The sequence below is a fragment of the Sciurus carolinensis genome, chromosome 7, assembly GCF_902686445.1.
Source record: "Sciurus carolinensis chromosome 7, mSciCar1.2, whole genome shotgun sequence".
NCBI lineage: Eukaryota > Metazoa > Chordata > Mammalia > Rodentia > Sciuridae > Sciurus > Sciurus carolinensis.
In genome coordinates, this window is record NC_062219.1 from 15,231,321 (window position 1) to 15,258,126 (window position 26,806).

The following is a 26,806-nucleotide window of genomic DNA, read 5'->3' on the forward strand; positions in this document are numbered from 1 at the left end:
TTGAGATACTTCCTAAAAGTTTTATCACTAGATTTAAAACACTGATCTAAGAGCATCAACTGCCTTTATTTCACTTGAAAAATCAATCTGCTCAATACAGACCACTGATCAGAAAGTCCCATGAGTTAGAAAGATGAGAATGTTTAAGAAAAAAAAATCTTAATTATTAAATAAACGAAACCCAACCACAAAAAAGTAGCCATAGAGCAATATTAAAGTCGCTAAATAATGTAAACCAAGGAATCATAAATAAAAGCAAAGACAGATTTATTCTAGTGCAGAAGAGATATGCAAATGAGGACCATGGACTCAGCTAGATGGAGCCAGTGTTCCATGGAAAGGTGAACTTGGACTCAAGCACAGAGAAGTGGGTGGTGCAGCTTTGCACTCTAGGGCAGATAAGTGGGACTGAGGTAAATCCAGTGCAAATCGGGTTGGTCATGAATTTTGTTACGTCCTTGGAACGTCCATGTCAGGAGGTAAACTGGCCCATCTGGTATTTCCCAAACCTTGCAAGGGATTGTCAGATTCTGGAAAATCATTCCCTTTGACAGATTTCAGTCTCCAGCATAATATCTGTGTGGCAATTTAGACCCACCAGTAAAATTTCTAAGACTCAGAAATGGATTTTTGCTCTCATTTTGACCATTCTGTAGTTCTTTTGATTTTTATGTTATCAGTATAGCGGGAGTTATAAAAGTCCTTGATGACAAGTGAGAAAAGATTTCACGAGGGAAGTGAGTCTGACCAAACTTTGAAAGACGAACGAATGGAGAAAAGGACGTTCCTCCCTCCTGGCACCTCACCCTTGGGGGCAGCCATCTCGTACCTCACAAGTGCAGAGTTCTCTGAATCAGCCCTTTTGGTATTCACACAAACAAAAGCAGCCGGACTGTCCCCAGTGCCAAAGCATAAATCCAGGACCAGGTTGATGTTTTCCAGTTTTTATACCTCATTCACCCACACAGGTGACAGAGACTGGTTTGCTGTTCACAATACCCCATTAGGTATGACCTTGAAATCTGACCTTTGGTATGGGGACGGAAACCAAGTACGTCACTCCAGGTTTGGCCCAGAAAAACACCCCACAGGACTCTGTGCTTTCTCTTCCCATATCTTTTTCCCCTATCTTCTGGCTGGATCTTGATTGCAGGCTGACCTCGGGGCCTCCATCAGCCAGGGCCACAGAATGTCCACAGAGAGCCGACAGCCCCACCCTTCCCACACACACACCCTGGCCAACTGGACTTTGAAAGAGTACATTCTATTCCATGAAGCCACTGAGTTTTGGCTGCTGTAAGAGCTAGCACAACCTTAACTACAAGATGCGACTTTATTAAAAACAAAGAAAATGATAGCAAAAAGACATACAGTAGTCCCCTGCTACCCACGCTTCCTTTTTTGAGGTGTCAGATATCCTTAGTCAACTGCAGGTGAAAGTATTATTTCACCTTAACTCTTTAAAGAGGGGGAGATCCCATTCACTTTTACTAGAGTATATTGCTATAGCTGTTCTACTTTATGATTATTGCCGTTGTTGATCTCTTACTGTGCCCATTTATAAATAAACTTCATCACAGGCGTGTACATATAGGGAAAAGCCTAGAGAATACCGTATGGGTTGCGGGTGTCCTTGGGAGGTCCTGGGGGGCATCTCTTGAGAATAAGAGGTGCAACTCTACCTGCTGAATTCTATTGGAGAATATTAGATATTTATTGAATGAGACTTACAGTGAATACATTCTCATTTTCAAAATTAAAAATAAAGCATTTGAGTAATGACTAAAACTGTTAAGTGTGGAACAGATAGAAGGAAGTCCAGCCTGTGACACATTTAACTGTACCCTCTCTCTAGAATACTATGGGGACCAAAACAGATTCTGTCTGTGGGGGAGACTAAGACTCTTCACTCACCCAATTACACATTTTTGAATGTGTGGTTTCCCAAAGAGTAACCCCATTTATTTATTTATCTATCTATCTATCTATCTATCTATTTTTCCTGTGTGACACATCGCTCCAGGGAAATTTCACAGGGAAGCCAACAGATCATGTTGGCACTGTTCTAGTTGAAGTGTGAGTTAAGAATGCGACTCCAGACTCAAACTATTTCTGGCAGCCCTGGAAACATCTTAACAAAATCCCAGGGACTCTTAAGAGCACAGTTTGAAAGCTACGATTTACATTAATTCAATCACAGAATATTTCCCTTATAACTTAGTTATTAGTTTCCCTTATAACTTAGATTGACCCGATCAATTATTGGTTTATCTGTATTTTGGAAGTTATTTAAATTTTCAAGCTACGTAATCCCATAGGCAATACATTCCATTTTCTTTAAAAAATATGTATATATATATATTTTTTTACTTTCATCCTTCTTCCATTTTCTTCCTACCATTGATCTACTTCAGGCTTATATTACATTACCTCCTTTGTCTCAGTTTCTCCCCTCCCTCCCAATCCACCCTGCACACCTTCTCTGAGAGTCTGTTCTTGGGCCAGACAGCCCAGGTGGGCTTCATCAAATATAAATCTAAGCAGGTCACTCTTTTGCTCAAAACCCTCCGATGGCTGCCCATTCAAAGGACACTGGGTGTAGTGGTGCATGCCCTCAATCCCAACTACTTAGGAGACTGAGGCAGGAGGATCACAAGTTCAAGGACAGCCTAGGCAACTCAGTGAGAACCTGTCTCAAAATTAAAAGGGCTGGGCTGGTGTGGCTCAGGGGAAGAGGGCTTGCCTAGCATGTGTGAGGCACTGGGTTTGATCCTTAGCAACACAGATAAATAAATAAAATAAAGGTCCATCAACAACCAAAACATTTAAAAACATAAAAATAAAAATAAAAATGACTGGGGATGTGGCTCATTGGTAGAACTCTTGGTTAACATATGCAGGACCTCGGATTTGAACCCCAGTGAGTGCATGTGCATGCACACACACACATACACGCATACACACAATCCAAAATCCCAGGGCCTTTCAGTGTTGCCCAAGACCCTCCGTGACCTGGCTTGTTGTCCACTCAGGCCCTCTGCTCTGCATCCACTGCGCTTGTTGAACTTTCTCAAAGAAACATGGCAACCACTCCCAGTTCCCTGTGCCTGGGCCTGTCACATCCCACATGACCATATGACTCACTCATGTAATTCATTCCCATCTGTGGTCCCATTTGACCTGCTTAGGTGAACCTTCCTGATCACTGTAGAAAGCTTGTTCTCTCTCCACCTCCTACTCAGAGCACATCACCTTCTGGTGTTAAATCATGGATGGGATGTGTATTTGGCTTCCCCAAAACTCCTTAAAGATGAAAATTTGGTTGTTCATTTCTATATCCCCAACGCCTAAAATCATGTCTAGCATTTATTGGTTGCTCAATAAATAACCATATAAAAGAATAAATGGATGGATTCCCAAGAGAGTTTATAGCACCCGATTATTATTCTTTCCACTTCGAAAACATTCAGTCCCCAGCATCTCGAGGCCACAGCCCCTTTCTGGCAGCCTTATTTCCCATTCGGAGTCTTGTGGCTGCCTGTGCACACAGGAGCACAGATGAATCTCAAAGGCTTTACCCCAAAGGTTTGCAGTGTGGGATTCCATTTATGTGACAGTCTCCAAAGAACAAAATTACAAGGACAAAGAACAGATCTATGGTGCCAGGAGTAAAGGGTGGAGTGAAGAGGAAAGGAACAGCGTGGGGGAGGTGGGGGGATGGAACTCTCCTCTGCTAATCATGGTGATGGCTACATGAATCCATAGGTGTGGAAAAATTCAAGTTTACTATAAAACAATTTTAAAAATAAAACTAAAAACAAACATGAAAGAAAAAAGTTAAGTCCTATGAACTCTAAGGCTCAGGAAAATTGAGTTCTTGCTGTTCCCACATCTTGCTCTGGTTTTCCTGCCCAAGCCCACACTCTTCAATGACCTCTCTCTTAACCTGCGTCTATTCTCCGATGTCTTTTTCTTCCCTTCTATAAGTCTCTTTACAAAACCCCTACCAGATTGATCTTTAGGAAATGTGACTTCCACCACTTTCCTCCTGAAAAACTTTCAGTGGCCCCCCTATCACCTCTAGCAGCGATTTGGGATCCTTCCTCATTTTAAAGTCAAAGAATCTTTGTTCATTTAGGCTCTTTTCCAGGAGCCCAGTATGCAGAACAGACTAGTTAAACAGAAGTGTGGTACCAGAGTCCCCCCGAGGGCCTCCTGTAACCCCACTTTACATCCCACCCAAGCCTTCATAGAACCCCAAGTGCTCAGAGAAGCTTAAGGTGAAAACCAGTAAGACAAGATGGGGAGAAAGAAGTAGACTATTTCACAAAGATGATGTGCTAACTTTTATGCAAGAAGAGAAAACAGGAGTGCCCAGAATACATAGCAATTGGATCCTGAAATTATAAACATGACTAAAATGAGTTTACTGAGTTACTATCAGAACACTAAGTAGCAAAATGATTGAACACCTAGCTAAATTGTGCAACCTAACTCAAGATGAGATACTTCATTAGTGGCACAGCTGGGACTGGAATCTTTGCCCAAGCTGTCAGACTGAATCAGATCCCACAGCAATAATGGCTGAGGTCATTGTCCAAGACCACGATTATTAGGGTGTCAGCAGTTCAAATCATATTCCTTTTGAGAACTGATGAAAAAGGAAATAGAAATATTTAATTAGGCATACTTCAATAGATTAATGCAAAATTGTGCCTCATTTAATTTTAAACAATTTGTTGGTAATGCTATCAGGCCAGAATTGGAATAATTTATATGAACAGACTTTTGGATTTCACTGAGAGAGCAAAACATAATTTTTATTATCATCCCTTTGGTTGGAAGAATGAGCCAGTTCATCTTTGTCAAATCATTCCCATCTGTTCTCAAAAACAATTTCCCTTCAAAATAACTACCTACTGGCTTCCAGCTGCTTGGTGGCCTGAAACATGAGAAGTATCTTTCTCATCACTGGATTTGCTGAAGTTCAACCCCCAACATTGAAGTTCTTAGAGGAGACTTTCCTTCCCAGGGTGGAATTTGGCCTGTTCTGAAAATCTGTGAATTCGTATTTTCCCAGTGACACTAAATGTAATGACATGGAAAAACCCTACTCATTACAATGCCTGTAATTCCAGCGACTTGGGAGGCTGAGGCAGGAGGATCACAAGTTCAAAGCCAGCCTCAGTAACTTAACAAGGCCCTAAGCAAAGCAAGATACTGTCTCAAAATAAAAAATAAAAAGGGGTGGGGGTGTAACTCGGTGATAAGTGTCCCTGGGTTCAATCCCCAGTACCAGAAATATAAATGAAACCTTTTCCACCCAAGTTTACAGACCATGCTGCCTGAATTCTACCTATGGAATCCTACAGAGACCTGTCTAAAATTTTGTACTTTAGAAACATACCAAGCCCAATTTATATCTTATGAAATGCAAAATAGAATTGGAATATTAGTTCCTTTAAGTATGCTCAATTGTGATAGAAATTAATTTGTTGTATCACAATTAATAAATTGGGGGGAAATATTGTACTTTTCCTTTTCCTTTAGTTTCTTATGTGCATTATTCAAGCAAAGCCTCAGTGAATGGAAAGCCATTTCTGATTTCCTACAAAGTTTTTTCTAGTCGAACTTTTCTACTACACTGCTAACAATATTCTATTTTGTCTACTTCTTCTGGATTTTAATCTTATTTTCAAATTCACCTGACAAAATACTTCCATGAAAAATCACTGTGATATTTTGTCACAAGAGTTATGTGTAAAAATTAAGCCAACAAATGAATGAAGACTTGCATAATTTTACTGTTGTTGACCAGATTATGTTTTGCCGTGGTAGGCAGCTAGCTCTGATGTCATACATTTAAAGTTGAAGCCACAAGAATGTGTGTTGTCAGCCACAAAGATTATACTTTGCCAGTTTTCCTTGCTGACATCTCTGTGTTAAACAGTACAGAAAATCCAGCTACTCTGTGGCGCTAATGGAGCTCCTCCTTGGACCTAAATTCTGTACTGTACTCAAGCGGGGTTAGAGGTAAGCAGCATAATATGTGAATGGATTTTAAAAGGAAAAAAGAGAGAAAAGCAAGTTCCTTCCTACAATAAGCAATTACTCAATGTTGAGAATTTGGAGCTTTTAAGTTTAATGCAAACACAATTTCAGGAGGTCTAGAATAATTGGGTGGCTCCAGATGATTAATGGTGCCTGAAGACTCAGGAATTTTGCGGCAAAAACGTTGTCTGAAGGCAGGTCCAGCAGCATAGACCTGTGTACTCCTGGCTGCTCTGGAGGCTGAGGTAGGAGGATTGCTTTAGTGAGTGAGTTCAAGACCACCCTGGCCACATGGACACCATCATAGGGAAGAACAAGAAGAAAAAAAGTCTGAAGATATTCATTTCAGCTTTTTTTAAAAATGGCAAAAATCTTAATAACCTGTATAGTGTATGTACTGAAAGAAAATATGATACAGCCACATGAGGAAATAAATGTAGCCATTTTAAAAAAATGACATTTTTGCCAGGCATGGTGGCACACTCCTATAATCCCAGTGTCTCAGGAGTCTGAGGCAGAAGTATTGAAAGTTCAAGGCCAGCCTCAGCAACTTAGTCAGGACCTAAGCAACTTAGCAAGACCCTGTCTTGAAATAAAAAATAAAAAGGTGGGTGTGGCTCGGGGATAAAGTGTGGGGATTCAAACCAGTACAGAAAAAAAAAATATCACATTTTTGAAGAATTTTTAACAAATGGGAAATTGGTTGCAATACAATATTGAAGGAATAGGCAGTATTCAAAATGTACACATTTGTTGAAACCCCCAATTATATTATATATACACCTTTTTTCATTATTGATATATATGTGTGTATATACATATATATACATATATTTATATATGTTTTTTCAATCAACAAGTACTAATCGGTCTGCTAATTTATGTCAGTCTTTCTAGCAGCCCCATCCATCCTTCAGCCCTCAATTTAAACAGCATTATCTCAGAGGTTTAAAGAACGGTTTCAAATGCTGAAATTCATCACCTACCAGTCACTCATTCATTGAGCACCTACTCTGTGTGCAATAATGGCAGGACAGACATACCAAAGAGACTGGTGGTGGCTGCCCCAAGAAAAATACGACTGTGCGGTCGTTAGAAGAGTCTTCTGTTGGAATAGATCTTCCCTTATTTTCTAAAAGGCTCTGAAAATGAGGCAAAGTGATATTAAATAAACTGAACAGGGAAACACGATGTACCAAAGAAAAGCAGGTGGTAAGGCCGGGTGTGGTGGCGCACGCCTGCAATCCCAGCAGCTCGGGAGGCCGAGGCGGGAGGATCACGAGTTCAAAGCCAGCCTCAGCACCATTGAGGAGCTAAGTAACTCAGTGAGACTCTGTCTCTAAATAAACTACAAAATAGGGCTGGGGATGTGGCTCAGTGGCCGAGTGCCCCTGAGTTCAATGTTCAATCCCCGGTACTCCCCCGCCACCCCCGTTCCCCCCACCAAAAAAAAAAAAAAAAGAAAAGAAAAGAAAAGAAAAAGGAAGAAAGAAAAGAGAGAAGAGAAAAGGCGGCAAGGAAAACGACTTGGCCGGTGTCCTGGTATGACGGCTCAGCACATGCCCTCCGCCCATGAGCAACCGTATTTCCCTGTCTAGTTTACAGAGGAAAGATCAGGTTTTAGGGACTCTTCAGGTGGCCACTAGGGGATGCCAGCCTGCCAGTATCTTTCACCACGGTTCCAGTTTCCTTAGAATAATCGGCTCTGAGATTGAGTATAGTTCATGTGAACCAGAAAGTAAATCGGTGAGATTTACTCGTGAGAATGGACCTTAGGTCACGCAGTTCATAGCTGGTGTCATTCTTTAAATGTGTCCCCTTCCAAATTCAGGGTGAAAACTTAATGGCCAGTGCCACATATTAAGAGATGAGGTCTTTAAGAGGTGGTGAATGGGATCGGGCACTTAAAGAAGAGGCTTCCCACAGCCTTCCTCTCACTGGCCCTTCCTGCTTCTGCCAGGGGAGGACTGAGCATCCCTACCCTCCCTCCCTCCCTCCCAGGGATGGAGCAACAAGGTAGCATCTTGGAAACTGGACTGGGTCCTCACCAGACAAGGAAACTGCTAGCACCTTGATCTTGAACATTTAGTCTCCAAAATTATGAAAAATAAATTTCTGTCATTTTAAAATTACCCAGTCTTAGGTATTTTGTCATAACAGCACAAACAAACTAAGACAACTGGGGATTAGAAACCAAGAGTTTGTGTGTCCCAAATCATGTTGCTACTCAAGGAAAAAAAAAAAAAAAAACAAAACTTCAATTTCTCTAGCAAGAAGTCAAATGAGAGCAAAACCAATCAAACTCAGGAGCTGGAAAAAATACCTCAGAAATTAAAAACAATTAAAGGTGTAACCCTACTTTTTTGTCTTAGAAATATATTTTTTTAAATACTTTGTTCATACAGAAAATCTTGGAAATGTATACATCAAAATCTTAACAGGTATATCTGGAGGTAGTGATATTTTGTTCTTATTGTTGTTTTTCTTTTCTTTTCCTCTGGTTCATTCATTTGCTATAATTTCAAGATACCACCTATTGCTTACTGTGTCAGACATTACATCAATCCTTTATCTAGGTAATGACATGCATGTCATTTCAAAGTCTTTCACACTTATAAACTAGTAAAAAAAAGAGCAGAGGAAAAAGTTTTGTATCAGGAGATGTTTTGGCATAAGCCTTGGCTGGGGTTTGGGCACAGAGACCTGTGTTAGGAAAATCAAATGGGTAGGAGAGGGGATTTTAATAATTGTGTTTTCAGTTCATGCCGGGGTTTTCTTAAAATTCAAGTGAATGTTTGAATAATGTTGACACAGCTTTTTTGGGGGAGGAGGGGAGAATTGGGGATTGAGCCTAGGGGCACTCAACCACTGAGCCACATCCCCAGTCCTATTTTGTATTTTATATTGTATTTTATATTTTTGTATTTTTCTCAAACATGAAACATTGCCTTAAATTAGAAAAGCTGGATCGTGTTAATAAATCTTGTCTATTTGCTGTTCAGTAAGAACACCACCCTCTGTCTACACACCCTTAGTCCACATTTCCATCCTCACATGCTTAGGATATCAGATCTGTTTTATACAAGGGAATGTCGTGAAATTTATAAGCTGCATTTTCTTCTTTCATAATCAAGCGTGGTACCCTTGGTTGTCAGAACAATTGATACTACTTTGGGAGAGCTTCCCAAGATCCCTCAGCTCTTCAGTGGAGTGCCCCCCCACACCTGACTAACACCAGCTTTCCTCAGCCTGCTACTATTTGGCACCTAAGTCAAACAGATGTAGGTTATATTTGCTCAGGTGGCCCCTGAGCGGTGTTGGGGACATCTGGGAGCTGCCAGCAGAACCCTATCCATTGCCCAATCTCAGTTCCTCACTTCGGTGGCCCTTCAAGGAATTTTAAGCAGTTCAAAAACAGAGTTGTGAGTGGGGGTGATTGATGCTCAGTGGTAGTGAGCTTGCCTCGTATGCTCGAGGCCCTGGGTTCAATCCCCAGTACTGCTAAAAAAGAAAAAGAAACCAAGACCCATCAAAGACAGTACTTTGTGATAAAAGAAAAAAATAATAATTTTGTGATGCAAATATATCATTAAAAAAGTGAAAAGACAACCCACAGAACGGGAGAAAATATTTACATATATAATGAGATGTATCCATAACATATTTTTTTAAATCTTACAATTCAATAGTGAAAAGATAATTTAATTTTTAAATGGATAAGGGACCTGAAGCTACTTATTCAAAAAACACATACACCAATATGCTCATGAAAATGTGCTCGATGTTATTATGGAGAAATACAAGTCAAAATAATGAGATACTGCATCACACCGAGCAGGCTGCTTATGATCAAAACCAACAGTACTAAGTGTTAAAAGGATGTGGAGAAATTGGGGCCCTCATGCATGACTGGAAGGAATACAAAACTATGCACTTTGGAAAACAGTTTAGCAGGTGATTGAAATGTTAAACATAGTTATCAGGTGATCTGACACTCACTCCTAGGTATATACCCAAGAGAACTAACAACAAATACACACCAACACTTGTGCAGTGAATGTTCATATCAGTTTATTCATAACAGTCAAAAACTGGAAACAATTTTGACTATTGTGAATATGTTGACAAATGTCCATCAACTAAGGAATGAATAAAATGTGGCTTACCCGTACAATGGAATATTACTCAGCCATAAAAGGGAAGAGGTAGTGGTAACATGCTACAACAGATGAACTTTCAAAAGTAGCCAGGCACAAAAGGCCGTATACTGATTCTCTTTTCCCACTTTCTTCTTTTTTTTTTTTTCTTTCTTGCAGTGCTGAGGATTGACCAGGACCTCCTGCATGTTAGGCAAGCGCTCTGTCACTGAGCTACACGTCCAGCCCTTGTGATTCTCTTTACTTGAAATGTTCGGATCAGGTAAATCCACAGAAACAAAAAGATTAGTAGTTGCCAAGGGTTAAGCAGAAGCGGATGGGGAATGACTGCTAAAGGGTGCCGTTTCTTCTAGCGGTGACCAAAATGCTTGGAATTAGATTGGGGTGATGGCTGCACGACCTTGTGAATATACCAAAATTGTGAACCCTTTAAATGTATGTGAATCCTATCTCCATAAAGCTGTTAAAAATCAGCTAGTGAAAATGCAGGAAGCTTCATTTAGGTACAAAGTGTCAAAATGCATTGTCATGTATAACTAATTAGAATAAATTTAAAAAGAAAATACAGGAAGGCCATCCTTCCTGCTAAGTACTTGTAAAACTTCCAGTTTTTGTTTGGAACTGGGGATTGAGCACAGAGGTACTTTTATCACGGAGCCACATCTCCAGCCCTTTTTATTTTTTATTTTGAGACAGGGTCTCGCTAAGTTGCTGAGGCTGGCTTTGAACTTGCAATCTTCCTATCTCAGCCTCCAGAGCTGCTGGGATTACAGGCCTACTACACTGTGCCTGCTAAAAATCTCACCTTGAACTGACTTCCACTTCCAGTGTCACCTTTCTTGTTCTTTGTCCTTTTGGGGAGAGGGGTCAGGAGGTACTCCTTCCCCATACATCACCATGTCATGTTCTTAGCAAATTGCCTGGTAAAAATAGCAAAAAACCCCAGAGCTTTGGTAAATGTAATACATAATGGCTCACACTGTGGCTATGAAGACAATTCAAATATACAAATGTGTCCTACAAATAATTCAAATGTGGTAAACATTTTGGTAACTATGTTTAAAACACAAACACATGTAGATAAGAAAATAGTAAATTCAAAATGTGTGGTTTTATGTATTTTTTTAAAAAAATTTAGGCACTTAGGAACGTAGATTATAACTTCATTTACAAGTTATATTACTTGAAAGCTACTTTGGGCAATGTATATAATACATATTATGAGTTTATTATACAGATCTCATTCTTAATCTTCCCCTTGATTTTTCCCCGGTGGAAAATAAAACCACAGAAAAATTTAGGCACTATTCATTTTATTATTTCAGTGCAAGAAAACATTTCCACTTAAAACAAATTGACATGAATTTTTAGTTTTTAATATCCGCAATGACCAATAAAATGTGTATTATAAAAAATGAATTCATTATTGTAATATCCAAATTCAATGCATAAAACTCTTTTCCTGCTAAAGCATTTTTCTAAAACTACAATCAAAAAATTTGCCCACTTAAAACACTTGTGTGGTAAAATAATCTGTTGATTGTGCATATCATAAATAGAATGTAAAAGATTATTTCTTCAAATATCATGTTTCACTCTGTTCAATTTCATGTTTCCTAACATCCATTCCACAAGTTAATAAAAAATAGAACTGCATGCAAATAAAACAGGGTACTGAAATAAAATAAAATTCTAAGAGAACAAAAGTTACAATTAATTTATGAGGTAAGTTTCACTTTTATGTTCAAGCATGACAGGTATAAAAATTGCCTCTCTTCACAAAGTCATTCAAATGTATATTTTCACAAAATCATTATTTCAAGAGCCCAAAAGTAAGTTAAATAAAGTTCCATGTTGCCTGGGTTATTAAATACCATGCAGCATACTCTTTAAGAAAAAAGTTAACTAACTTAAAAAGCAGAATTCACTTATGTTTTTCTTTCTACCCAATTAAAAATATTTGAAATAGTTCCTAAAACCCCAACAAAAGTGTAAATATTTGTAACTAGCATTAAACCATATATTCCCAAAACCTTGTAGTGGGTAAAATGTTCCAAGGAAAATTCAGCCAGAGTGTAAGTTGATAAGAAGGCCAAGCTAGGCCTCCGAGAACTGACAGCACAGGCAAGGGACTAAATTCACACACTGCTTTTCTGAGGATGAAAAGGTGCTTCTCAGATCCTTCTACTCGCCTGGGAGTTCTAGGCTGGGTCCCAGCGGACCATCAAACTGAACCACTCCATATTTCCCAGTGACTAGCCAGCTGGGCTCGGAAGCTGTGAGCTGTTCCCCTTGCCCAGGTTGCAGACCAACCTGAATCTCAGCTTTTAATGTTCTCAGGCTGCACAGAGGGGCCGGATGGAAGCCACTCAGAGCCTTATGGAAGGGAACAGAAAACGCCCATTTTCTATCACCTGTCAGCTTTCTATAATTCAAATCACCCTTGAATAAAATTAAACATGCCTTTTGTAGTTCAGCATACAAATCAGGGGCAACCTGAGACATTGCTGCAAATTCGTGAGGCAAAGTCCAAAACATATGATCCTGGTAAACCCATCTACCCATTTTAATATAGTTTTCCCAGTCAACTCCACACTTTGACATCCACTTATGATCATAACGTTTTACTTGTTCAATAAGCCAATTAAAGTCATGTATCGTAGTATCAGAAACAAACCATGGAATACTTTTTCCATGAAAATGAATCTCAGTAGCCAAATTAGAGGACAACAAAAAGTCAGCTAATACTAAATCTGTAATAAGTTCAAACCCAGAATTATCTAGAACAATATCCACTCTAACTATGGGCACTTTTTCTCTTGTTTTCTTGCATTTACTAAGCAATGACCAAAGATGTTCCATATCATTCACTAAAATGAAAGGTTTTAGATCTTCCAAAGAATTAATTACGTTAGTCTTCTGAGAACTACTTTCTCCACCTGATAGAGATAAATCGCACTTATTTCCCCAGAGTGAAATCTGAAAAAGAAAAGTACAAAACAGTTATCCTTCTTTTGAATAACCAACAAAACTCTATTAGGAGGTGAAGGAGGAGGTTGCCAGGAATATTCATAATAAACATTCATTTATTTCCACAAAACTCCGAATATTCCCACCAAATCCATACTTTCTCAATGCAAAGTATGTTTACATGGTGCTCTATCAAAAAGGGGAAACAGTGAAATTTTTATTCAATATGTAAGGAACTTTCAAAAAACTGGTTTAGAGTCAGATATGCTGGCACATGCCTGTAATCCCAGCTACTGGACTCAGAAGGTTGAGACAGGAGGATCACAAGTTCAAGGCCAGCCTGGGCAACTTAACTAGACCATCTCAAAATAAAAAATAAAAAGGGCTGGGGATATAGCTCAGTGGTAGAGCATCCCTGAGATCAATCCCCAGCACCCCCCACACACACACACAAATTCACTGGTTTGAATGATTTATCACCTACATTGTTTATTCAGAATGAAGGTTTTACATGTTGCAGATATTAAAACACCATCAACTACTATGGAGAGGATCAGAGTTTATAATTCAGAGTCAAGAGAAAAATAAAACTCATTTTTTTCCTCCCAGTCCTCCCTAATATAGCCCAGTTTCATTTACTAATTGCATAACCTTTAGGACAAGGCAACCTGCCTGAGGTTTGGTGCTCTTTGTAAAATAAGAAATTGGACACCACGATTTTGCAATACCTAACTCTTTACATAAGATGATATCAACTCTAGATCCACTGTAATCAATAATTTGGATTAAAGTTGAATTAATACTCAAATTTACTTTGTAGAAAATGATATGTAGCCCCTTTTTGAAGTTATAAAATTACATGTTTAGGACTGCAGGTTCTGGAATCAGATCTGGATTCAAATCCCAGCATCTTCAATTAACTATCATTGGCGAATTACCTACATACTCTTAAGGCTCAGCTTCTGCAACTGAAAAATCAGGCAATAATACTTTCCTCACAGAGTTATTGTGAGAATTAATGACATAATGCACATAAATAATATACCAAATACTTCACGTACAGAAGTACTCAATAAATATTAGCCAAAAGACTCTACTTTCTTTGTGATTTAAAATAAGGAAAACGGGCCAGGTGCAGTGGTGCACACCTGTAATACCAGTGGCTCAGGACAGTGAGTCAGGAGGAAGGACCCCAAGTTCAAAGCCAGCCTCAGCAACAGCGAGGTGCTAATAAGCAACTCAGCGAGACCCTGTCTCTAAATAAAATACAAAATAGGGCTGGGGATGTGGCTCAGCAGTTCAGTGCCTCTGAGTTCAATCCCTGGTACTGTTCCCCACCCCAACCCACCCCCCCAAAAAAAAAAAAAAAAAAAAAAGAAAGAGAATGGTCAGGCGTAGCACGGCAGCCTGAGCTCCAGTTACTTGGGAGCCTGAGGCTGGAGAACTGTGTGAGCACAGGAGCCCGAGGCCAGCCTGGGCAACACAGCAAGACCCTGTCTTGATAAAGAATAAAGTAAAATTAGGAAAATACACGTTCCAACTCAGAGTATTATTTTTAAAAGGATAAATGAATGAATTTTTTAAAAAGTAGAAGGCTTAAGTAGTAATGTAAGTGTCCAAGACCACTGTTTTGTATAGTTTGAAACACACACAACAGCATAAATAATGGCATTCATCAAATGATATCAAGTTCTCTGTTGGCCTCCTTCCTCTATCTTTCATTTTACCTACAGTTATTTTTTTAAAATATTTTTGTAGTTGTCAATGGATCTTTATTTTATTTATTTATATGTGGTACTTTAAATCCAACCCAATGCCTCACACATGCTGGGCAACACCCTACCACTGAGCTACAGTCCCAGCCCTCACCTACAGTTATTGATCCAATTATTTATCCATAGTCTTTCAAGATTACAAGTCCTATGACAGGATAATTGGCCTGTTTTTTCTACCACCAAATGCACAGTTATCTAGAAGTGTTTGACACAGTAGATCTGTAAGAACCTGCGTGGATCCTCATGGAGTGCTGACTTTTTAAAATAGATTGACATTCCCTGCAAATTAAAACACCTTCAGGTATCTCTTGGGATGTTAACCTTTTGCTCAGTGTGGGCAATAAAAGGCAACTTTGGTCTCCTTTATTTGGGAACAGGGTGACAGCCCGGGGTAGCTGGCCAAATTAGATGGCAGAAAATAAATTAGTACTCATTTTTCTTTTTTTTTTGGGGGGGATCGAACCCAGGGCCTTGTGCTTACAAGGCAAGCACTCTACCAACTGAGCTATCTCCCCAGCCCCAGTACTCATTTTTCTTTACAGTATAGTCTACTTATGGGACAAAAAACATATTCAAAGAAAATTATTACCTAAAAAGAATCAGCTAGCCAGGAGTCAAGAGCTGGCCTGCTCATTTTCTTTCATTTTAAATTCAAGTTAATGCTAAAAGACAGTTCAAAAGGAAAAAATAAAAAATCTAGTTTAAAAAACTACTAATGATACATATAGTACTGATCTATAAATACTTATGTAAGCTGACAATATTGGTGTTTACAGAACTGAGTAAAAAACACATTCAGAGTTTCGGATCTTTACCTGCAGAAGTTGAAAAAACTGAGTTTTCAGCTGATTTGCATCTAGGTCTTCAATAGTTCTCCTCAACTCTTGCAAGTGAGTACACAAAGCAATGACAGATTCCTGTGACTCAAAGAAATTTTGGTCTTTGGATTCTTTAAATACATCAAAGTCATTGATCGGTGGACTAAAGTAGGAGAAAAATATTAAGCGAAACATTTATAATAAGTCTGTATCTTTTTAAAAAAACATATTTGGGTACTTGCAGTACTTTAAAGGGAAGAAATGATCCGGTCTCAATAATTAGTAGTAACAGATACTAGATATAACACAGATAAGCAAGTTACACAAAAATAAGTCCCCAAACTCATTTTAATTGTCAAAGGTTCTCAAATCAGCTATTTTACTAGAAGTAGTAAAGAATTATAGTCCATAATTATTTACCCAGCAAAGAATCCAGAACAAAAGGAGACAGATTAAGAAAATTTTAAGATAACTGCTTTAATTTAACAACCATTGTTTGAGTATAAAATGTGACAGAGTTCCTAGTAACAAATAAATGGATATAATATATTGAAACCTTTAGAACATTTAGAATAAAATGCAGTAATCACAGTTAACCCAGAATATTATGGAAACACAATGAGAACTTGAGATAAATCTAAGTTTTATTAGAATGACAAATATGACCATTTACTTACAGATTTTATAGATTTTGTGTGTGTGTGTCAAATTTTACTCCCAGGTTTTTATCAAAGGCTATGTTTATGTGATGGCTACATTTTCATGCTGTCCAGTGAGAGAAATATTACTCAGAAGAGAGGAATACTAAAATAATAGCCTTTATGGAATAGAAAAGACATTCTGATGATCTGATGTTCTAAATTAGCTACTTTCCCGGGGAGCCACCCATGTTAGGGTAAAAACAATGTAAGACTGTAACAATATTGATGTTTTTTTAAAAACATACCAGCATTTACACAGCCAAATGATGGCTGCCTCCCTCTGGTCAGCCAGTCAGCATAGGAAGTTATTATACCTTTATTCCAAGGATGCTGCCATTGCACAAAGCACTTTAGGAATTTTCTTTAGAACCGTGGCATATCATTAAACGTTCTATCAGTGACCACATGTCTTCATCCCCTGGAGTCAGTTTACTTTTGGAAAAAGCCAAAAATCACTCAGAGCAATTTCAGTAGAATAAAACATATAATCAAATTGAATAAAAATATTTTTGGTAATAAAGAGTGACAAAAATAATGAAACTAATTTTCTTACTGAAGTTGTAAACTGGCTCTGGAAGAAATTCCAAAGAATACAAAGTTATTTTTAGCAATGACAGCACTGCTAAAATCAGTTTAGTCTCTCAAGGTGACTTAAAACAATAAAATCCATTTGGGCAAAGAGATTCAAGTGCAGGGTCAGCAAACCTCAGCTTGACCCTATCAGGCCCACCACCTCTGTTCTATAATCGGTAATCGGCAAACTAAAAATGATTTTCACACTTAAGATCACAAAGCAAGGCTGGGGATATAGCTCAGCTGGTAGCGTGCTTGCCTTGCATACACAAGGCCCTGGGTTCAATCCCCAGCACTGCAAAAAAAAGGAAAAGAAAAGCAGTATCTTGTGATATGTGGAATTCAAATTTCAGAGTCCACAAAAGAAGTTTTCTTGCAACACAGTTGTGCTCATTAATTTACATTCTGTCTACGACTGTTTTCACACAATGGCAGAACTGAGCAGCTGCAACAGACCCCACACGGCCCACAAAGCCCAACATACTTATTACCAGGTGGTCTCCTAAAGACCATTTTGGCAACATATGTTCTTATGTTTTATTAACAAATCATTCGTAAGTTTAAAGTTATGCCCCATGTTAAGAATGAACCTTATTTTGACCTCACGTAAATGTGTAAGTTCTTGTTTTGAAATGTTCGCTACTTTAGAATCTACTGAAGCTATATGTATGTACACACTATAAGCCAGTGATTCACTCCTAGACACATTCCCAACAGAAATATATGTTAATTAAGTGTGATGGAATGTTTGTATCTGCATTCTTCACATTAACCCCAAACAAAATATCCACACTAAAACTAAGATAGAGTGATCCACTGTTCTGATGACTCCTTATAAACTTTCAAATACTATTTTTATGAATTAAACATGCTTGTTTAATCTCACCTTGATTTTTTAATATATAATTATTTTAAAATTAACATTTTTTACTTAATAAGTATAATTTGTTTAACTCTAGAAGTCCTTATAAGAATCTTAGAAGTTCATACTAGATATTCAATCTTATGTCTACTTGTGGGCAAGTGGATTCAAATGACCAAGAATCTATTAAACCGATACCATTTGTGGAAATGTTCAACGGTAAATTATTTGCTGAACTCAACTGAATTCAGGCTTTCACTTGCTTATATTCAAAGTTTATCATTTTACAATTTTAAAAAGGCACAAACTTTCTAATCATTTGCTCTTTGATGGTTTTATACTTACCTCTGGATAATCGCTTCATGAATTCTACGATACATGTAACATTCTACATACAACCACGGACAGCGGTACCAACTTGGCTTCCCATCACTTTCACTTAAAAGACTCTGTTGATATTCTAGGTACTGATTCCAAATGTCCGTATCAACATATTTCTCGACCAAAGGGACAATTGGTTTATCTGTTTGCAATTCATTCCGTAATTTAGAAAGAAGAGAAATAGCTTTCTTTTCAGCTTCTACGCCTTCCTGAGGGAGGAGAAAAAACGCCTGTGAATGTGTGCCTGTGTATGTAATTCCTTTATGGTAGTGTATTTTTATGATAAGGACCTAATTTAAGAAGGAAAGAAAAATACCATATTTCAAAATTATTGTTTATTTGCAAATTCCTGTAAACACTTAAATTTAGAATTCTTAAGCTGAAAATCAAAGAGAAGACAAAGATCTCATATGAACATAATCATGCCTTATCTACCTGCATTTTATTTTTTTAAGTTCTGTTTTCTGTACCTTCAGGTGGGCGGACCAGTACCACAGACGGGAAGGAACCCCTGCCAAGTTCCCTGTAGCTTTCACATTTCTCTGGTGGCACTGCTAGAAAAGGAATTCTGGCCTTCCTGAGATTTCTCTTGGCATCTCAGAGTTTTCTTATTCTTTGTTCTCTACTACATTCCAGATAAGTGAGAGAGACCCCGACAGAAAAGACGCTGCAATATTATATCACCTAACAGGACAACTGGAAAGGAGACAAGTGAATGGGATCAGGATAAAGTGAGATGGCACCTTTAGTTTTATACCAGCAAAATTCCTAATTTAAAAAAAATATATAAATCTATTAAAACATACACAGAATAAATATAGGAAATAATCAAGTTCAATTGAATAGTTTTATAAAATCATTATTACCATGTTGATGTCAAGGGAATTCAGTTCCTACCATCAGGCCTATAATGTCCAAAATACTCAATACTCAATACAGATGTCTCCCCAATTTTTTTTTTTTTTTTTTTTTTTTTTTTTTTGGTGGTGCTGGGGATCAAACCCAGGGCCTTGCTGATGCTAGGCAAGTACTGTGAACTACATCCCCAACACCCACTCTTCAATTTTTTTTTCCCCAAATAGAAATCTGTTTTGCTGCTGGAACCAAAGGCTGAAGCTTTATAAACTCTGGGTTCACAAACAGAAGAGGTTGTAAAAAATAGAAGTTTTAGGAGCTAAGCCTGCTAGACCCAACATGGCTAACTTTCTCAAGAGGAGCACTCTCTTCTCCAAATCTCTATCCTGAAGTCTTTAGCATCTTTATTTAATAATAAATTCCAATAACTGAGATTTTTGTAGGGTGTAAGTACCCTCTTTTAAAGCAGCAAATACTTGTCAGAGCTAAGGACCAATGTTTGTGTCAATGCCAGTTTATTATTTTGCTTTAATTTAAATCAAACATTTACTGAACCTTTATGTTTGACATCTCTCTGTGCTCAGGGCCAGAGATAAATGAAGTCTGGAACCATCTCTAAAAGATCCACATCTGCCAACCAGGTAATTAAGGACTACTTAACGAGGGCAGAAATCTATAGAATGGCTCCTTTGGGGACAAGTGTGCTTTTGCTGTAGTTGGGGGTTCAGAAAGCTTGAAGAACACATGGGACTTAAGAAGAGTGGCTGTAGATATGAGAGAGGCATGAAAGGAAAAAAAGAAGTTACTAAGAACAGACTTTAGGCTGGCATTTTATTAGGTCTTGTCCTGTATCCAGGAGTGAGGAAGAGAATAGAGCTGGAAGGGCAGTAGTTTGCTTTCTCATTCTTAACCAGAATGGTCCCCTAATGATTATGAGCATACAGGTCAAGCAACAACATGCTAAGACTTGACCATACTACATTTTAGGTCACTCCAGTGGAAAATACTGAAATTACAAAACAATTATGGTAATTCCCTTAAGGATATGACCAAATACTCAAGCAAATGACCCAAATTTGGTAAAATGATACTTGAGTGGTAAGTGTGTATATCCACAAAAACAAATTCATGCTTATGTGATAACAATGGAACATCAACAGAAATGTCAGTGTTCAAGACAAGTGAGTCTCAGCAATAAAGAATAGGCACAGGTGGGCAAAGAGGTGGGCCCAGTGGTACACATCCCAAGTACCCAGGAGGCCAGCCTAGGCAACTTACAGCTCATTTCAAAAAAGGTGGGAGGGGCTCACAATGTAGTTCAGAGATAGAACCCTGCTGGGTTCAACATCCATTCCAGCAAAAAAGAAACACACACACAACACACACACACACACACACACACACACACAAAGAACAATAGGTGTCCTCTGTTATGCCAGGATTGGTTCTGAAGACAAAATAAACAGATTTAAGGAAATGCAACATTACACTCAAATTGCCTGTGTGCTGTCTTACTCCTTTAAGCTTAGCCAGGAAAATACCACCAATCATTCTCTAAATCTTTGCTTTCAATTCTTAAAAAAAAAAAAAAAAAATACTGGTGTATGCATGGTCTTTCAGTCTATTATATAAAAGAATTATTACTGGACTTGCAAGTTTAAAGACCTATATCTCCAACAATATATTTAGAATTTTCCTCACCTATTAACTAAATGGACAAGGTGATTTCCAAAGTCCTACACCACTCTGAGTGGCAGTGAATCTTTCACAACTTCAATCACAAAATGTTAATCAATCACAATTCATATTACTCTTCACTTTTAGTTTTGCATAGCAGCCTGATCTTCTAGGACTCATGACCTTAAATTAGTAATATAAATACTATAATTCAGCTAAGTTTGAAATTAAAAGAGCTTTTCCGTGCAAGTCAACAACCTAATCACCATTTATAACATGGTATATATTTAATAATATGTTCTGAAGTCTAAAAACCTGACAGACTAGGTTATTAAGAGCACAATTCTTTTTTTCTAGGCTGGAGATAGGCTTGACCCATGATTATACTTGACTTCAACACACTACAGTAAAACCAGACAAATATTTGGCCCATTTTGACATTTTACATGAAAGCAAAAACCTTCAATACCTACTCTTATTCTGTCAAAAAGGTAAAGTTAAAACACAATTCTTACCTCTCCATGTTTCTGAAAAAATTCACTTTTATGTCGATGCAATGTATCAATAGCCTTAGTTAAGATCAGTGGTATTCTGTCTTTAATTGTAAGATATGCAAATGATCTAGAAGAGAGAGTCACATACATTACTTAGTAGCTTTAACACTAGAAGATAGGTCATTTTCTAGTTTCTGGAACATCTGATTTAAATTAAAATTCCTTTTCATGCAACTATAAAAAAAGTAAATAAGTTTGTCTACTATAGTGACATAAGAAAATCTGAAAACTTCTGTTATGTCATAGAAGCTAAATTGTCTTGGTGCCTCTAATCCCCAGTTTAATCATTCTTATCTTTTCCATCCTTTTCTTTTCCTGAATCAGAAACTAGATTAACAATGTGATAGGTTAGAAAAAGATTAGCCTTGAAATCAAGAAAGCTCTGGTTCCAGGCCTACTACTTACTGACTTCATCTGCTTAGAAAGATGAATGAGGCAACAGATGTAAAACTGCCCTAAAGACTCTAATGTGTTTGAAGAACGAATTAAAAATACTTATGAATCTATTCTTAGCTGATTTTAATTCTTTTCAAAGGTTTTTCTTACCGCCTTCTCTATCTGTACAAAGAATTCCTCATTCAGTTCCACCTAGCAAATTAAGGCAAACTACTATCTCACCCTTCCAGCTAAAATAGAGATTTTCCAGAAGTGTCTTAAAATGAACACTTACACTTGCATTAATAAAATTAAAGAGATTCTTGATTTTAGAGATGTGAAAACCAAGATTTACAGATTATCATTCTATGTGATTAGATTTTAAGAAAATATATTTGATTCAGTGAAGAAAATCAGGATTTATTAGGTGGTGAAATTCTGTGCAGTTTTTTAAACATCTAGAATACAGAGCTTAGCAGTGTTTACACCTCAGATCACCAAACACAAAATAAAACCAAAAGAGTTTACAAGATAGTTTTGAGAAGAATGCCTCTATTCAAATCATTTATTCCAAATTTAATTTGGGATCACTACACTTCTGAAAACTCAAGTATCTTATTCCAGTTTTCAAAATATTGGGCTGTATCTTAAGAATTTCTTCAAAGATTTTCTTAAGTAATAACTGTAAAACTTTAAGGGGAAAAAAACTGCAAAAACACATTAAGACTCTGTGGTGCTTCAAGTATAGTGCAACAATGAGTACATTTAATATGCATACGAACTATTCTGATAAGAATTTTTTAAAAAATCATACTTTGAAAGGAGGAAGGAACATACACCAATTGACACACTTTCTAAAGCAGAAGATTCAAAATCAAATGAAGGTCTTTGAGATTTCACTTGTATTGTTCTTTTTCTATTACATTTCCTCATACAGAGGTTTGCACCTTTAATAAGGTCCTTGGCCAGGTGAGGCCAGAGGCTCCTAAGGAAATGCTCACTCCCCTTATTTGCAGGACCCTGAGGGACAGTGCTAACTTAAATTTGGGGGTTTTGGTGCCTCTTTGGTTTTAATATACTCCCTGCCCAAGTAGTTCTTTGTCTTCTGTTTCCTGCAATATTTTGAAGAAAGGACCTATTTCAAATATGAACTTGGTCATCTAATTTATGCAAATGATGGTTATATTAATCATTCACGGTTTTACCTAAAAAGCCCCAAACCACTGTGAATCCCGCTCCCTCACCCAGTTTCCCTTTCCCAGGTGTGGTCAACCAGTCTAAACATATTTCATATGGTAAATTCCAGAAATACACAATTTCTAAGTTTTAAATTAGTTTTATTACAATGTATTTGTTTTGTTATTTTTGGTTCTCTCTTAACTGCACCTAAGTTATAAATTAAACTTCATCACAGGTATGTGTAGGAAAAAAAAAACTATAAATATAGGATTTGGGTTTCAAGTATCCACTGGGGATCCTGCAACTCTAAGGGCAACTATTGTACAGACAAAATTTTTGGTTTGTGAGATTATGAATTAATTTGATCAGCGCCAGGACTAAACACAAATCACAACAGATCTAAGATTCCCGACTTTCACAGAGACTTTTACCCCCCTACACACAAGGGTTATTTATTAAAGTGGATAAATCAGGAGCCACCAGGAAGAAGGCGCCCTGGGACGCGGTGCCCTACGGCGGGACTTGAACTCGCAGCCTCGGGGCAGCGGGCGCCCTCCGCTCGTGACCCACAGGTTCCCGGCTAGGCCTGGCTCTCGGCAATAGTTGGCAGGAGAAAAGCGAGACGAACCCCACGTCCTGTCCCGAGAGAGACGCCGGAGGATCCGCCATCCTGTCGGGCGCCAGCGGCCCCAACGCTCGGGTCTCACCGATTGCAGGAAGAGTGAAGGAGGAGCTGAGAAAGAGGGTGATGCAGCTCAAAAAAAAAAAAAAAAAAAAAAAGGTGATTTTGAATGAAAAACTTTATTTGGTGCCCGGGCAAGTGCAAACAATGGCTGGCTCGAGGACGCAGAGATCTTCCGGGGACGAAGGCGACAGCCGCGGAGGGCAACGAGTGGAGCGGAATAAGGAAGCGGGTGGAAGGCGGAAGCAGGCAAGGACCGGGAGTCCCAGGGCCCTGCGAGCGGAAGAGGTCGCGGCGGCACGCGTCACGTGGTCAGGCGGTCACGTGGCCCGGGCTGCTCGCTCGCCGCAAATCTGTACGCTTGCGCAGTACGCGCGCTGGGAGGAGGTGCCTTTCCCCAGACGAGGGTTGGCTGTGTGGGCGGGCGGCCGCCCGGTGACTGTCCTTTGCCCTGCGGTCCTGCCGCGGAAGCTCGTGCTCTCGGCCCTTTCTTCTTTTCCCGCGGAGAGGTTAGTGCACTGCCTTTCCTTCGCCCTGTGTGGCCCGGCACCGAGGTCTCTGCCTTGGCCCCTGCACGCCCGAAGCCTCTCTGGTGACAGATTTTCGTCAGTACCACTTTGATCCCCTGCCTCTTACAGTGATCTTCGGTGGACTTGGCTGGGAATGAAAAGCACTCTAAGTCAGAAAACACTTGAGGACCCCGTTTTTGAGGGAGGTCATGGTGGTAGCTGTAAAGATGAATAAGAGAGGGCTGGGGAGATAGCTCAGTCGGTAGAGTGCTCGCCTTGCAAGCACAAGGCCCTGGGTTCGATCCCTAGCACCGCAAAAAAAAAAAAAAAAAAAAAAGATGAATAAGAGAATTTTGAATTCAAGGGATTTAAAGGCATGCTCCCAAAGATAAGTGCTACTTGTGCACTTAATTGTAACCTAGCTGTTACCGTTTTCTTAATTGCTATTACTGTCCTTAAGAAGTAGAAATGTGCCTAAGAACTGAGTATGTGTCTTGTATTTCATTTTTAGGAATCAGTTGATGCCTGCGTGCTAGGCATTATGGTCACAGGAGATACAACATCAACAACAACAACAGAAAAGAAATCGGTTTTCATGGAACTTAAGTTTTAGAGGAGACAAATCTTTCCTGTTTTCTTTTTCTTTTAGCATTTTCACTAATATATATTTTACTGATTTGTCTCCCACACTCCAATATAAGGTTCAAAAGGGATTTTTGTCTTTTATTTTCAGTTGTAATATAAGCAACTAGTACAGTGTCTGGCACTTGGTAAGGACTTGGTTCATATTTCTTGTATGAATTAAACTATAAATGCAAGATATGCAAATGATAAAGAAAACGGAGAAATAGAAAGTGAAGGAATCAGAAAGGGTGCTGATTGTACTGAATGAAATGTCTGGGGGAAGACTTTGCTAGGTAGGAAATATTTGAAGGAAATGAGGGAGTTAGGCTTACAGATTCCTGAGAGAAGAGCATAGGGGGTGGTAAGTGTGAAGATCCAAAGACCAAGTTGAGAAGCAAAGCTGTAGGGAAAGGGATGTAGGAAATGTTACCGTGGTGAGGGGCCAGAAAATGTGGGTCTTTGAAGACCATTTTAAGGGTCTTGGGCTTTTTTTGTAAAAGAAACATGAAGCCATTATCAGATTTTGCACTGAGAAAAGATGTGATCCTACTTCTCAAAGGATCACTTTCATTGATATGTGAGAAGAACCTGTAGGAGGCCAAGAACAGAAGCAGGGAGACCAATTAAGAGGCTTCTATAGGCTGGGATGTTGCCCAGGAGTAGAGCACTTGCCTAGAGTGTGAGGCCTGGGTTCAATTCTTAGCACTGAAGTGGGGGGAAAAGAGGCTATTAAAATAATCTCTGGGAAAATTAGCAACTTAGACCAGGTGGTAGCAGAATCAGTGGTGAGAACTGGTTTAAGGCCAGTTAGATGTACTGACAACCTGGGTATGGAGAATGAAGGAAAGAATCAAGGCAGACGCAAGGTTTTGGGTTTTAGCAAATGTAAGAATTGCTATTTGTGAATGGGGAAATCTGGGAAGATTTCAGAAGCTTGGTTTTGAGCCTGTTACATTTTTGTTGCTTATCAGAGTGGTTTAGAAATAGATATTTGCTATCCATCAATGTATAACACTGCAGGAGCCCCATTGGGGGGGAAAAGTGGCCTAGAGACCGAGCCTTGGTGCATTCCCTTCTTGAGGGATGAGTGACTAGGAAAAGATAGAAGGTGCAGGCAGTGAAGAAGGAGGAAAACTGCCAGTGTGGAATTCCAGACACCAAGCAAAGAAGGTGCTTCAAGGAGGGTGGTGTGACCCGCGGCATCAGATGCTTGGTACGTCTGGTAAAGTGAAGACTGAGAAATGAGCAAAGGATTTAGAAAGGCGAAGGTCTTTGATGACGTTGATAGGTGAGTTTGGGTAAAGTGGTAGGGATGAAAGCCCAAATGGAGTGGGTTTGAAAGAAATCAGAGAAGAAGAATTAGAGAATGAAACTTCTGTTAGAGGAATATAATTGGAAAGGAACTCAGAGAAAAAGTGTAGTATGTGGAAGGAAAATGGGATCAGGGGAGAGTTTTTTTTAAGTGAGAGAAATTACAGCATAGATGTATAGAATGTTCTAGTAACGAGGGTTAAATAGGGCATGGGAGAGAGGGGAGGAAGGCAAGAAGGGATGAGTTCTGTACTTGTGGAGGACTTGGCTCGAACATAGCAGAAGGGAAGACAAAGGATACAGGTACAGAAGCAGTGGTAGGCAGATGGAGGATGGCCTGAGGGTTTGTCTTGTGGAAGTTCTCTTGATTATTTTTATTTTATCAGTGAAAGAAGAAGCAAGTCATTGAGAATGAGAAAGAAGGAGGAGACTTGAAGTTTTGAGGCAAGAGTGGAGAGAGATGTCAGATTGATTGTTGGGCAGCATGACAGGCCCACGTGGAACCCTCCTCATTTTAGAGTGAGAGAGGACAGCATGGGTGTTTGGTGGTCTAAATGTATTGGCTGCAGGAGTAAAAGCACAAATTAGGTGAATTATGTTTAATTAGGGTTGTGGTTATGTCACATGGATGTGTGGAGGAGGGAGGGACACATGAGTTTCCCAGGATAGGGAAAAGATTATAATGGTAGGCCTTGGAACATATATGCTGGGTGTAGAGGAAGCGAAGTCAGGGTAATGAGCAACAATGAAAA

At 38.9% G+C, this 26,806-nt stretch overlaps 2 protein-coding genes and 1 long non-coding RNA gene across 3 annotated transcripts in view; 2 read left to right on the forward strand and 1 right to left on the reverse strand.

Moving 5' to 3' along the window:
* LOC124988729 (uncharacterized) overlaps positions 1-19,090 on the forward strand; it is a 31,016-nt gene extending 11,926 nt beyond the window's left edge. Inside the window, exons 3-4 of the long non-coding RNA XR_007109479.1 lie at positions 10,368-10,470; positions 18,925-19,090. This is a non-coding gene — a long non-coding RNA (uncharacterized LOC124988729). The remainder of the gene's footprint in view (positions 1-10,367; positions 10,471-18,924) is intronic.
* Armt1 (acidic residue methyltransferase 1) lies at positions 11,339-23,670 on the reverse strand. The gene is made up of 5 exons (XM_047558458.1): positions 23,557-23,670; positions 21,336-21,441; positions 18,253-18,497; positions 15,769-15,934; positions 11,339-13,187 (listed from the first exon to the last, which is right to left on the reverse strand). The coding sequence occupies exons 1-5, from the start codon at positions 23,595-23,597 to the stop codon at positions 12,393-12,395; spliced, it is 1,353 nt and encodes a 450-aa protein (XP_047414414.1). The 5' UTR covers positions 23,598-23,670; the 3' UTR covers positions 11,339-12,392.
* Positions 23,671-23,987: 317 nt separating this feature from the next.
* Rmnd1 (required for meiotic nuclear division 1 homolog) overlaps positions 23,988-26,806 on the forward strand; it is a 40,831-nt gene continuing 38,012 nt past the window's right edge. The window contains exon 1 of the mRNA XM_047557691.1: positions 23,988-24,119. The gene's annotated coding sequence lies outside the window, so the exon portion shown is untranslated. The remainder of the gene's footprint in view (positions 24,120-26,806) is intronic.